Source organism: Galendromus occidentalis, unplaced genomic scaffold (genome assembly GCF_000255335.2).
Source record: "Galendromus occidentalis unplaced genomic scaffold, Mocc_1.1 scf7180000077481, whole genome shotgun sequence".
Taxonomy (NCBI): domain Eukaryota; kingdom Metazoa; phylum Arthropoda; class Arachnida; order Mesostigmata; family Phytoseiidae; genus Galendromus; species Galendromus occidentalis.
In genome coordinates, this window is record NW_003805469.1 from 453,658 (window position 1) to 467,729 (window position 14,072).

The 14,072-nt window shown below is 51.3% G+C and overlaps 3 protein-coding genes across 3 annotated transcripts in view; 1 reads left to right on the forward strand and 2 right to left on the reverse strand.

Annotated features, from left to right (window-relative positions):
* Positions 1–1,082: 1,082 nt before the first annotated feature.
* On the reverse strand, positions 1,083–5,796 carry LOC100898182 (organic cation transporter 1). The gene is made up of 8 exons (XM_003745316.3): positions 5,587–5,796; positions 4,446–4,685; positions 4,113–4,371; positions 2,551–2,666; positions 1,964–2,098; positions 1,656–1,854; positions 1,396–1,577; positions 1,083–1,274 (listed from the first exon to the last, which is right to left on the reverse strand). Exons 1-8 carry the CDS (start codon positions 5,794–5,796, stop codon positions 1,092–1,094), a joined length of 1,524 nt encoding a protein of 507 aa, XP_003745364.3. The 3' UTR covers positions 1,083–1,091.
* Positions 5,797–8,219: 2,423 nt separating this feature from the next.
* On the forward strand, positions 8,220–9,523 carry LOC100902604 (glutamine synthetase 2 cytoplasmic-like). Its single transcript, XM_003745346.2, has one exon. It carries the CDS (start codon positions 8,220–8,222, stop codon positions 9,366–9,368), a length of 1,149 nt encoding a protein of 382 aa, XP_003745394.1. The 3' UTR covers positions 9,369–9,523.
* Positions 9,524–10,768: 1,245 nt separating this feature from the next.
* The window catches only part of LOC114827983 (organic cation transporter protein), a 3,651-nt gene continuing 347 nt past the window's right edge, over positions 10,769–14,072 (reverse strand). Inside the window, exons 2-9 of the mRNA XM_029112046.1 lie at positions 12,982–13,221; positions 12,641–12,899; positions 12,299–12,467; positions 12,031–12,157; positions 11,765–11,902; positions 11,491–11,689; positions 11,190–11,371; positions 10,769–11,093 (exon numbers count right to left, since the gene is read on the reverse strand). Of these exons, the coding sequence (XP_028967879.1) occupies positions 10,902–11,093; positions 11,190–11,371; positions 11,491–11,689; positions 11,765–11,902; positions 12,031–12,157; positions 12,299–12,467; positions 12,641–12,899; positions 12,982–13,221 (1,506 nt within the window). The 3' untranslated portion in view covers positions 10,769–10,901. The remainder of the gene's footprint in view (positions 11,094–11,189; positions 11,372–11,490; positions 11,690–11,764; positions 11,903–12,030; positions 12,158–12,298; positions 12,468–12,640; positions 12,900–12,981; positions 13,222–14,072) is intronic.

A 14,072-nucleotide genomic window follows, 5' to 3' on the forward strand; every position in this document is an offset into this window, starting at 1 on the left:
CTGGCCGGCTGACGCAGCCTCATCCATGTACGCACTTCGAATGACGCTTGATAGAGTTGTCTCGTGAATATGGAGGTTCTTGTTGGAGATGGAATGGAGATGATTGGGAGCGACGAAATTCTGAGAGATATTTTGGACAGGACATCCCGCAGCGCTCAGTTCATATAGGTATAGCTAAGGCATATCGATCATTTTCTCTCCCTGTGCAATGCTTCCCGGATGACAGGCTTCTCGCTTCCGAACAAGGGAGAAATACTCAAAAACTCTATTCGAGTTGAATGTCCGGATTTTTGCATCACAAATCCCGGAGCTGAGCGGAGCTTCCGCTCAGCGTTTCATACAACTGTTCCTGCACGTTAAGGTCCAGGAGCTGCTTCTATGGTAATACAGGGCCGGATGCTGGACGATTGACCCTTCTCGCGTTTTTCGCTCCGAGATCCGCGGGTCCTCAAGGAGAAACTCACACGCGCTTTTTTTGCCCGACGGTCTTTCTCTCCCTCAGTCTTAGGTGTTTCGTTGGGAGGAAAACTCGCGACCGAGTCTTCACGGATGAACAGAGCCTTGAAATCCCCTGACCTACAACCCACCAACCTACAAGCTCGTCATAGGAAGCTTCACATGTCGTTCCGTGGTAAGAAGGATGCGTCCGATCGGATATTCATATTTCTGATTTGCTGTTGGTTTCCTCTATAATGTCACTCCGCTTTTCGCTCCCGAATAGGCTTGATATAGGAGGTGGATACGCTTTCGTGCAGTACAGCTGTGTTTCTCTTCTTCGTGCGTTCCCTTCCAACATTTCTCTCCGTGATAGATGAACTCAAAGCCTTGCAGAATGGAGATAGTGGTGGATGGAGATGAGCTCGTTTGAAAAAGCTTGATCGGAACTGCCTGTCTCGTCGCCTGAACCGGGAGCTGACCTCTCCAAGCGAGTTCGAGGAGGCATGTCTAGAACGATTGAATTTATTTATGCTTCCCCTGTCGCATGGGTCAGAGGATCACTGTCAAATTTTCTCATTAAACGAATCCCCTCCCTCAGTCTACCGGAACCTAATGCGACCCGCTAAGATGGGAGATGTCCAAGAGTTCTTTGCTCATGCGCTCAGAGCTTTTTTTCGCCTCTCGCGCTCGATGAACTCCTGGTAGTTTTCAGCTTCCTGCATAGTAGTGGGTAGCGGGGCATCCAGAGTTTCTGGTAGGGTCATCAACAGCACCGTCGCCAGAATCGCGAGCAATCCGAATATCACGAAAGGAACATTCCTCCCGTATAGCGTGCCCTGTAAAAAGTGAGAGAGTCGATCGTTCGAGCGGGAGAAATTCAGTCAGAGAGGCATCAGGAGGAGACAGTACGGTAGAGACACATCAGCCATGCAGTGCGGTAGATGGAGGTCCTCGTACCAGGAGTAAGATGTAGGGCGCCAAAACCAAACCCCCTTGCGACATCGTTGTCGCCACGCCGAGTGCCAGACCCCGAATCACAGTGGGGAAGAGCTCCCCCGCGAACAGATAGATCACTGTGAAGGTCGCTGAGACGCTCAACTTGGCAAGACTCAGAATCAGAATGAGGAGTACCGTGAACCCTGAAAGGGGTGTGGTCATCGATTTAGACCCGAGAGCAGACGTACCATATCTAGCATCCCGGTCAAATGGGCACCCACCTTCTGGAATGAAAGCTACAGCAAGGGAGAGGATTCCGTTGAAAGACATCGTCCCGAGAATCGTACCCTTCCTGCCGTAGCGCCCCATCGCGAACCAGCCGAAGAAAACCCCTGGAATCTCGGCGACAGCGGTCGAGAGGAAAGGCAGTCGGGGCTCGGACACCAGATCAGAGACTCCAAAGCTCATCCCAGTGTAAACCTGCGAAATCCTCAAGCCTTCTGAAATCAATCAGATGATCAGCGGGGAAAGACCCTCCCTTCTTCATGAGCCGCTCGGAGCAGCAGGCAGAGAGCCAATGATCACTTACGATCGCAGTGATTGCCCAAACGATCGATAGAACAATCAATCTCCCTGAAACGGCTGGGAACTTGAAGAGATGTACCATGTCGACTTCAGAAGAATCGTCTTCGCGCGGCAGTCCAGACGTAGAGTGTTGAGACGTCTGCGTGAAAATAGCAGAGTTTTCTTTCACGGGAATTGATCGCGTCGGTCGAATTCTTCGAGAGATAAAGAGCTCTGCAGATGAACAACCGCTATCACTCGCGCATACGACAAGTACTCTAAGCGACGTCGTATACGTCCAACAGGAAAAGGCTACACGTTGCTTGATCCCGGGTCGAAAATAGCGGTCTGTGAATCTCGAAACATTCGGAAGATCTACGGTAGTGAGAATTTTGCGAAAATCTTCTAGTTGCTGCGACGGGGTCCCAGCAAAAACGGAAACAGCGTCGCGATGGAAACTCACGCCCCGGAGCTCCAGAAACTCTCGACTGCTACAATATACTGTCGTCCATACGGTTTTGTGCATCATATTTTTTGTCGGATTTCGGAGTCAATGGTACGACGGCGTAGACTCCGTGGAGCTCGCTCGGATTCCGAGCCTAGAGAACTCACCAATTTCTCCTTCAAGAGAGTTGGTGGTAAATGAATTCCGTTCGTAGACGCCATATATTGCAGAATGATCTCAGCTTCGTCAGTTCTGCCCTGCGATATGAGCCATCGGGGGCTCTCTGGAACAAGCCTTGAGTTCGACAGTGAGATACAATTTCGTACAAGCAATTTCTCAATGAGGATGTTCTGGGTATCTTCTCCATGATAAGGAATGCGGGATTGAGATCTATCGCTCATGTGAAAAAATGTTTTAGCGAACGGACCAGTAGCAGCTGAGGAGGAGTAGAAGCGGAACCGATATGACCGCCTGCAGGTGTTGCCAATGCCTGAAGAAGCACGCGATAAGAGCATAAAGCGCCGCGCCGATCGAGAACGCCGCGTTGAAATACATCGTTGATGAGGGGCGCCACTTGACGCCGATCATTTCTGTGGCTAGAATGATTTTTCATTAGTGGAATCTCTCGTGGTGTTCGGGTTGGGGGCCCTGGCGATAGACGATCGATTGATAATAACAAGCTCTGTACGCGAATCCACTCGAGCTCTATCGTCATCTGATTGTGCGGGTCTGATCCAAGTCCGGCGCGCGGTAACTTTGTGAGTTACTGCATGGCAGCCATCTTCAGCGGCAGAGCGCCTATGAAAGCAGATCCTTTAATTTGAGAAGATTCAACCGGAGTTCCGTCCTGCCGTAGAGAGTGCCCCGCACCCTTGAGGCCTCACGCACTGGGGCCGAGGGGAGCCAAGCATGAGCAAAGTTTGTTTATCCACAAGCAATGGCACACGCACAGTTTCCGATCTTCGCATGAAACTCCTAAGAGGATGGAGCTAAGCGGATCTCGCTCAACGAGGACGTGGGCTTTCGGCGCTCACCGCAGAGCGCAATCGGAGTGGCGTGTAATTATTCGATGCAGTCGCCTGTTTTTTTGGCAGCTGCGCTCCGCCATCCTCTATCCTCCGAGAGCAACCATCGGGGTTCTGGCTCTCTGTCTCTTTAACATCGAGACGATGCCGGCGGTGACGGTACTAATCGTATCAACCAATACGAAGGAGTGCGCAGACGGAACTCGTGAGAATCTTGCAGATCTCTTCTATACTTCGGTGCTCAGTCCCGATGTAGAATTCGCTCGCTCAGCATGTGTGCATTATTTTTGTAGACTTGATTTGCCCACCCAGACCGCGCTGACGGGGTGAGAAAAGTCAGTGATTTGAGATCATGGGTCCATCTTTCATGACATCTAGGTGCGACGCAGACCGGCCCTAGTCAGCAGCTACATATTTCAGCAGAGCAAGCTCGGGAGCTCATCTTCCTCATGGTTCCGGGCGAATCACGCGCGGAATGAATCAAGCGCATGGTCGATTTCCGGGAATGGTCGATCCTCGCGACATTGATTTGAGTCATAATGATAGTTGAATAATCCATCTGAATAAAAATTCGTCAAGACCCCGAGCTGAGGTCAATCACGCGGAGGAATCCTCCTTGAACTCTTCTGATGGCGAGAATCGCCGCCGAAACACTGTGGCTGAATGGATCGTATGAGGTATTGTGCGACGATCGGGTAACTCACCGATCAGGAAGGATAGGTTGAAAACGCTAGGAAAGCTGAGCCCGACGATGAAGCGAATAATCGCGTAGGCAAAATAATTGTGGGGGAAAGTCTCCGCGATATTTCCTGAGATCATGACGGCCAAGGAGAGGAGGAACGCCGGCCGCCGACCCCATTTGTCGGACATTCGACCGAAGACAGGGCAACCGATCATGCCTCCCGCGTAGAAGGCACTTTGAGTGGCGGAGATCCACCAGGCCAAGTCGCAAACCACGTCCATCTGGAAAGAATATAATTCATGTTCACTGGAACGGAGTCTGACGTCCGATTCAGCGGAACGGAAGAGCATCTAACCTTGCTCGCGAGAGTTTCGGAATATTGCGTCGTGTCGTAGTCCCACCCGTTCTGACACTTGACCACTGGCCATCGATTCCGTGCGACGAAACTCTCCACGGAAGAGGAGTTCGGGTGATTGCTCTGCGCGATTACTTGATCGACGACAGAATTTATATCGATATCATAATGAACACATTGCGAAAAACGTCCGGAAGCTTCTCGTGGTATGAACAAAGTGTACAAGACGCGCAAGTAATCCTGGAATTATGCAGGTAGCGTTACGCAGGAACTTCGATCAAAATCGCGCTAGGGTTCATCGATCCTCCATTCGTTCGGAGCATGCCCACAACGTCGTGTAGGCACGCACACGGACGCGCAGAGCCCTCGTGAGATTCGATTCCCCAGTTAAGCGATGAATGGCTCTCTCAACCAGGTATGAGCATCGCCTGTCGGCTCGTCGGGTCTATCCTGGTCTAGCTCTCTTCCAGGAGCCGCGACGAGGTCGAATATTGGCGTTCCGTGTATTTTTCAATGGCTTGTTCAGTCAGCTTCGGGGAGGGAGGAGGGAAATGAGCGTTATGCAATCACCGCAGGGAAATCTCGGAGCGCGTCATCATTGAGTGCAAGCGGGAACAGGGTTGTGAGCCACAGATCCCGGAGATGCTAAGCCTACGCGGGAACTCGACACGAGAAACGGTAGGGCGGCTGGAACGAAGCACTCAGAGATAGAAGCGGAACTCGACAGAAATTGCTCCCCGGGCTCGTCGGCTGAACGAAAAAACAAGGATCAGCTGAGCAAACTCGCCGCCGCGGGTAGGTTTCCTGTAAATAGGGGAATGCGTAACTTCCATGAACGGCTGATGTATCAGTCGATGTCGTTCACAAGCGCTGCTCGCAGCTCTGATGGAACAAAGGGATGGGGATAGACGGATGTATGTAGAACGCGGGGCCAATCTCGACCCTGATATGCTTGCGAGCCACGTCAATGAGCACCACCTCGGAGCGTCCATGGAAGTGTGCTCATTCGATAGGATCCTGGGAGATGTATTCTTGTTTCGTGGGAATAAATTCCGCGTATGAATCTTCTTACTCGGGACTCGATCGGACAAAGGAGTAGGTTGAAAATCGGGCAAGAGCTCCCCTCCGAGTTCGTTCTCACCTCATGTGCTGCTAGGCTTCTGTTGAGGATGAGAGCCTTCACCGATGAGATGGGAGGGTGGCAGCGATGCTCTGGAACCGCCGAGATGAAAATGTGGTTGAAAAGCGAAGCTGCCGTCGGAAGACTCGCCGGTACGCACAAAAGCAAGAAAATCCATTCCTGATAAGGTCCGAAGTCTCCAACCAGGGACAGGATCTCGTCAAAAGTCATAGCGGGCTTCCTTTGCGATATTCCTCACGTTGGTCCTGCTGGAATATGGAGTCCCCGAACTCTGTTCTTGTCTGTCAGAAACCTCCGACGCATATATCTAAGCCAGCTGCTGAATAGACACAATGAGATACTTTTCTAGTTAAGAGACCTAGTTCTAAAACTCGGTAAATTCCGGATGTAAATCTAGGACGTTCACTCTCTCTACCTACTGGATCCTCGACACAAATATCATCCTATATATTCAACGAAAAACGAATAGAGATACTCTCCGCTCTGTGACCACCCAAAAGGCATCCTCGTCATTCTGAAGTCTGAATTCTGTCCTCCTCCTGGTATCCCGACTGATCTAATGAAGTTTCCACTCTCGGAAATTCCTATCAGGTCCGATGCGCCGTTCTTCGATAGCGAGGGACGTACGATCCACACAATAGCTCGATTCTCTCGCAAAGGCGGGAGATCGTGTCTGCGGATATCATTTGCACAAGGCAAGGGAAGGAGGGCCCAGCTCCATCCGGGAGTGCATAAAACTTCAGGAGCCATCAGCGTCGTCTGAATAATGAATCTGTTGAGATCCTCCAAGATTCCGCTGTTCTAACAATGCTCTAGTCGCCCCGATGTCGGCGATTCCATCGGCTCCTGCTGTGCGCATGGAGTGTCTTGGTGATGCTGAACTCCTCGCATGGGCTGTTCTCGACGTGTTCAAAATTTTCTCCGTTCAGGCGTGTCGGTCCGCGATCGAGGAACCAAAGCCTGGTGTCGCAGCTGACCCAGAACGGTTGACGCCAACGGACTGGCTGATTCTGTAAACCAAGCCGATATTCCATCCGTGGATGGTCGTTCTCCTCATCCTAGTTCCCATCCGGGGTACGAGAGAAGAGGGGTTCTAGAAACCCACGAACTCGGATCCTTCTACGGAAAGAATCTCTAGCTCATTCCAGCTCATACCGCCTCGCCTAGAGAGCCATGCTGTGATCTGCTCGAGAACAAGCTCCTCTCCGCGATCCGACTGCAAGGGAGCGGCATTTTTTGAGTCAGTCTTCCGCCAGGACGGATTGACTCGGAAAAGCGATTCCGGCCGAGACTCGGAGCGATCTTGAAACGGCCGGCTCACCGACTCGAGAAGCGATGAATCACATATTGCACACAAAAGGGTGCATATACATAAAGAAGGTTGACTTAGAAAGCATCGATAGACACTCCTTCTCATTCGAGCTGATGACCCTGCAGCAAGAATCCTTCACTACGTCCCACCGGCTAGTGGCGTGGACGCTCTTCCTCAGCGAGAAACTACCGTCGGAACGAAACTGATCCTTCCTGAACGTTTTCTTGGTGAATGCATAGCCAGGAGTCATCAGAGGGACGGGTTTAGTAGGTGATTGCTGTCCTAGCTTCCATTGTTTGCAACTCTCATGATTCATGATTGTTACAGCCATAATTCAAAAAGTCGTATTGAAGTGAATTCATTGGGCCACTAAGAGAGGCGGCCACGATCGCGGTGTTGCTCTTCGCTAATTTCGATAGAATATCCCGCCATGAGCCCTGATTTCAGCTGGACGTCTCCTCATCACTCTTAAGCTGCCGCAAGCCGCTTCGGCACTCCCCATTTTTAGCGAGTACTAGGTATCCATCTGCCACCCCCTCGATGCACGGACCGTTTCCTTCTTTGGAGGATTCCAGGACCCGCCGCTGATTCAATCTATCCGATGTCGCCCCGGGAGTCTACAACGCTCAACTCGACTTGCAACCCAGTCAACTTTTGCCGGCACCACAGCGTCTCCTCATAGCTCTGGCCGGAGTAGAATGAAGCAGGAGAGGCGAGAGTCCAAAGTTATCGCTCCTAGCTCCGGGAGCATTCTATGGAAGATTCCTTCCGGGGGCTCAAAGACTGTATCCATCTGCCGCGGATTACCTAGCCAGGTGACACGCAGGATATTTCCCCAATACTCCTACCGTGTTCAAATCAAAGCCTAGTAATTGCTTCGTGTGGGATTAGAAGACGGCGTGGATGAGGGCTCTCAGTTCTCGCCATCATCAGTCCGACTCATCAATTTCGATCGAGAACCAAGTCACCCCCGCAGACGATTTTTCATAGAAAACTCAGAAGTCCGTGGAATCGAGACTCCGAGCCTCGTTCAGACCCACAAGGCAGGGGAGTCGATCAGAACCATGGCTAGACACCCATTTGTGTGGGTGAGTTGTTGCTCACTTCCTCTACGTACTCTCCTAGGTTTCTCTCTCAGAAGATTCAACTGCATGAAATGCTTGAATAAAATCACTGCTTTCTCCGCTGCCCAGGATCCGAGGGTGTGTTCTCTTCAATCAATTCTTCCTCGTGCGATTTGAGCCTCTCCCCCTGAATTTCGCAAAGTTTCGGGAGTGATCAGTTGTGACGGTTTGGAATTTCAGAAAAATTCCGCTCAACCATGATTTCGCTATCAAGAGCTCTACCCTTGGTGGCCTCGCGCGCTTTGGTTCGCCACAAGCACGGCAGAACTTCCCGTCTGACGACTTTCAACTACCTCAAGCGACTCCCGCAACCTAGCGACAAGTGCATCGCAACGTACGTTTGGATTGATGGAACCGGCGAGAATTTGAGGAACAAAGCCCGAACCCTGAACTTCATTCCCAGTCGTCTTGACCAGCTCCCCGAATGGAACTACGACGGATCTTCGACCTATCAAGCCCGCGGCGGGAACTCGGACACTTTCATGCGACCTATCGCCATGTACGAAGACCCGTTCCTCCAGAAAGGTCAAAACAAACTCGTACTCTGCGACACTTACCTCCCGGATGGATCTCCCACTCCAAGCAACCGCAGGAAGAGCTGCGCCGAAGCCATGGAAAAAGTTAGCGACCAAGATCCATGGTTCGGCATCGAACAGGAATATACGTTCCTTGATCTGCATGGTCGGCCCTACGGATGGCCGGAAGGGGGCTACCCCGCTCCTCAAGGTCCGTATTACTGCGGTGTCGGATATGGGAGGGTCACCGGTCGAGACGTCGTGGACGTGCACTACCGCGCGTGTATGTTCTCTGGAATCAGCATATCTGGTACGAACGCCGAGGTGATGCTCTCGCAGTGGGAGTATCAAATCACTTCGAAAGGAGTCTCCGCGCCCGATGAGCTCTGGATTTCTCGATATCTCCTCCAGCGAGTGGCAGAAGACTATGGAATCGTGGTTACGTTCGACCCGAAACCCATGAGCGGAGACTGGAACGGAGCCGGAGGTCACGTCAATTTCTCGACTGAAGCCATGCGAGCCGAGGGTGGTATGGCGGTCATCAAGGACGCGATCGAGAGGCTCTCGAAGAGACACAAGACGCACATCACGAATTACGATCCCAAACTCGGTAAGGATAACGAACGGCGTCTGACAGGAGCTCACGAGACTTCGTCGATTCACGAGTTTTCGTCCGGTGTTGCTAACCGAGGATGCTCCATCCGGATTCCGCGAGCCTGCGCAGACGCAGGCAAAGGATATTTTGAAGATCGCCGACCAGCATCCAACATGGACCCATACGTTGTCACGGACCTCCTTGTGCGCACCTGTCTTCTGAACGAAACGGACTAAGTGAATCCTGGGAGCTTCGGAATCGGGAGGGAGAGAAAACGACTGTGCTCTGGGGAATGTAGGTTACCGGAGGGATCGCCAACGAGATGGGATAGCGTATAGAAATAATCAGACGGGCTCCGAAGTAGCACGAAGTATGCTAATCGCAGCAAGATTGAATCTTCCTCTGAAGCTTAAGCGTCTCGATGCACCGCGCGTCATATCTCTCCGTTAGACTGAATATCTGCGCTTGTAGAATAAAATAAGCGTTCAGAACAATATTAATTCGGAATTCTTTCGACTTCGGCGAACTTGCATCCTTCCGAACGCAGATCCTCCCTGTATACCTGTGACTGAAACCATGGAAGTAAATGGATTGGTGATGCGTCTTCGTGATACGACAAAAGTTCATGTTCACTAAACACTGTGCGAAGAGTTTGATCCAGTATCGATTCGATCGGTATGAAGCTCTTGGATGATCTCAAAGGACGAATATGCCGATCATCTCAAATCCAGATTCTAGATTCTCTCGTTAATTCTCAAGAGAATCGAGATGAATATCGTCATGCGACCGGAGAAGAGAAACGAATCGAGCAGAATGATTTGTGATGCAGCTTCGGAAACACGAAATTGATGACGATCCCCGAGAGACTCGAATCGACTCCGGCACTTCTGCGAGAGTCAGAAGTCAGAACAGGCTAATTTCAGATAAGCGATCGATTCATCGCATGCAGATTTCGCAGATACACGGGAAGAAGCCACGACCGGGGAAGAACTCGAGGATAACCATAATGTGCGGACCATATGGTGCAGAATGGCATCTAAAGTCTAGGTTGCCGAGTATGGCAGATGCTGAGTTTTCAGGGCTCGTCTCGGTGCCCGGAGAAGTCGATGATGATCTGACGGAACCGTTCACTGCAGGGCCATCATTGGGTTGCTTTTGAGATACGGTACCGCTGTGAGTCCCTAATCAGAAACTAGAATTCTAAGGTCCGAACAGACATTCAGCGAATCACCGAAAAGGCGTCAGAGACCCCGATTACCTGCTAATTTCATATTTAGTAGACCCGTATGGCAGGCGTTGAATATCAAGCAAATTACATACCTCGAGGTATTCGCCCTTCGCGGGTCAGAGTGTAGTTCGTGTCTGTACCTGATCTTCGGAGAGACATGATCAAACATCTATTTCGAAATTATCCACTGATCGAGGATAACAGAAGGGGGCGGGCGGCTCGATCCGCGACTCCGCGGAGATGATAGGAAATTGTCATCCCGACCCCCTCCGTAACGAAACTTTGAAACCATGAATGGGGAGGGAACGAGGCACTTTTCCACGAGTTTCAGCCACCTCTACCCGCGGAAGGTGCGCTTGCGGACCTCCACATGACCCTTCCCCATCAGCCAGAAAACAACTGTCAGGCAGGTCGAAGCAGCCTTCTTGAGCACATAGTATGGATGAATGAACCCCCTCAAGAGGCCCTATACCGTAGGAATACAGAAATGAAGAACTATATATATACAGATATCAATGCGGCAGCAGGCAGGGGAGCTCTATCACCGGATCCCAGATTGACTTCTCACGGCAGTTTTCGCGCGCTTGAGATAATCAGCATAATGCTCAGATTCCTCCATCGTGGTTGGAAGGGGAGCGTTCAGGGTTTCCGGCAGAGTCAGCATCAGAGGAGCGACCAGCATCGAGAGAACTCCGAAAACCACGTACGGAACGGATGGTCCCGAAATGTCTCCCTGAAATCCATTCGATTGAATCCTCATCTCGGACGTTAAGCAGCGAGTCAATGCTATCTGCTAATCTTCTCATGAGAGCCGTAAGAGGTCGCCTACCAAGAGGAGGATGTACGGAGCTCCTATCAGAGCTATTTGGGATCCCGTCGAAGCTGCGCCGAGCGCAGAGCCTCGGATCACAGTCGGGAAAAGCTCTCCGGCGAATGTGTAAATAACACAGAAAGTGACGGCAGCAACCATTTTAGCCAGCGAAGGCATCAAAACGATTAGCCACGGGAGATCTCAAAACGAAACAAGATTATCCTCATCATCGACGGTGCTGCGTCGAATCCGTTCTCGATCGGCGGAAGTTTTCAATGAGCATAAATTCGATTGAACATTCCGTGAAAGACAAAGTTACCATCTGGGATGAGTGCTGTAGCCGCCGCGAGAACCCCTCCGACAAAGAGAGTCCCGAGCATGACGCCCCTTCGACCGTAGCGCTCCGTCGTTGCCCAAGCGAAGAGAGTTCCCGGAATTTCGCACAAGCCAGCCATGAAAAAGGCGAAGCAGGCTCCCGACGGGAGGAGAGGAGAAGCCAAGCTGAGACCGTTGTTCATCTGAGGAGGCAGGTATCGGTAGGCGAGAAAATCGCGTCTACCTACTTTTCCAAGAATCTGGGGGTTTGTACTCACCATCGCCGTGACAGCCCAAGTACTGACTATGACGATCAGCTTCAGCATGACTCTCGGATAATTCAGAAGTTGCAGAATCCCGATCTCCTCCAATTTCTGTTCGCTCGACGACTCCGGAGATTTCGAGAGAGCTTTCGCCTAGAAATTTCGTGACCCTAATAGTTTTCGAGAAATTGAAGTTCTCTCAGGATGGCAGCGGACGAGGGAGACCGCTCGATGAGGCAGATGATTTAGTCTCCTCAAACGTCGGGAACGTGACAATTTACCAAGCTGGTCGCCAGGAAATCCGGTGCGAGTTGAACCCCGTTGACCGAAGCGATTCGCTGAATGATGACTTCCGCTTCGTCCATTCTGCCCCTGGAGATAAGCCATCGAGGGCTTTCCGGCACCAGCCTGTATTTCATTGGTATTGTATCGCTCTGCGTCAGGTAAACTCGAGCAGGGAAGCTTCCATCTAGGTACGTGATGATTCTTTACGATCGAGGTCAGACAAGGGATCCGCGACGTCAATTCGGAAATCAAACCAGCACGAACCAGTAATAGCCGACGAGCAGCACCATCGGCAGCGAAGTCGCGGCTTGCAAAACTCGCCAATGTTTGATGAAGTGTGCAATCAAGGCGTACAGCATCATGGAAATCGAGAAAGCCAGGCTGAAAAGCATCGCTGCCGACATTCTCCTATCCGGACCGATCACTTCAGACACTGGAAAGGAGCGTCTCCTCGGTAGGAAGTACCCTCCGAGAAGAAAGCTCAAGAGCTCATGAATAGCAATGGAGCACCGGCACATGTTTTGATCGATTCTGAGGGTCCAAGGAGTAGGACTCGATCGCTGAATGCCCTTTATCATGATCAAAGCGAGGATATTTAGAACTCACGCATTAGGAACGCTATGTTGTAGACGCTGGGATAACTAAGTCCCACAATGAATCTCATAGCAGAATAAGCGACGTAATTCGGCGGAAGAATTTCAGCGAGATTTCCAAAGATCATTGCGGACATAGCGAGGAGGAAGGCCGGCCTCCGGCCCCACTTATCCGAAATTCGGCCGAGAGCAAGGCTCCCTATCGTTCCGCCCACGAAGAATGCGCTCTGAGCTGTCGAGATCAGCCATGACTTATCGCAAACAAGGTCCCACTGCAACGAAATGTATTATAAGTATATGGGGAGGAAATGATTGATTCGAGGGGAAATCTGACGGAAAGTCCACCGGTCTCACCATGGTCACGAGAGTTTCGGTATATTCGGCACGATCGTAGTCCCACCCATGGAGGCATTTGATTCCGGTCCATTGCTTTTGAGCGACGAAACTATCAATGATCGTCAAATTCAAATATCTGTTCTGAGCAATCACTTGGTCGATGGCCGCATCCGCTTCGATATCGTATTGAAGACACTCAGAGAAACCTCCGCTACGGACTCGTGGTATAAACAATGCCGTCATTGCCGTCTGGAAGTCCTGAAATTTTTACTCGGTGTCGTGAAGCCAGCAAAAAGTACTCTCGCCCTGAGGCCGGAGTCCTCCGCACGAGAAAAGGTAAAACTCTCGTAAGTTCTCGCAACGCCTTGTCATCGTTCTATCGACGAGGTAGAGATAACCGGGGAGCACTCTACGTCTTCGAGTGATTTCTTCCTGTCCACCCGCAGTCGTTCTAGATGTGAAAATTCGCTCAGGAGCCGAGCGTCCCGACCACTGCCGCTTCCAGACGCCTACCTTTTTGACCAATTGCTCGACGGAATCGTCCCTGGCGGGACAAGAACTCGAAAACCGATCGAATCTGCCTAGGATGAAGAAGGAGCCTGGACGGAGTAACTCGCCCGGCCCTAAACCCAGGAGTACTCGAAGAGTGATTGAGAAGTAAAAAATTCTGGGCCCACTTGAGAATCATCGTGAAACAGAAGCCAGATTCTTCTGAACAGTAGCCAGGTTCTGACACGCAAGGATATTGTTCTGCAGAGTGTCGGATGAACTCCGGTAGACCCAAAGTCAAACGAACCCCTGGTCGTTCCGGAATCTCCTTGTTCGAAATGATTCAGAGCTACAATCCGGAGGTTCGCGCTGGCTGTGCTCGACTGCCATCGAAACATACGAAGACCCTGCTCAGAGCTCGTAGGCCTCATGGCGAAGCACGATCTACGGAGCCATGCAATCATCGGATAGATGGACATTCGGATCGAACTCCCCTGAGTCGCCCCGATTGACGGTCGCCAGCCACGGAACCGCCACTGCGGACTCGCAACCAGGTTCCAATCGCTCCCAACTCATCTTTGCAGGGCATGATGCATGATGAAACGTGAACCCTGAAACGT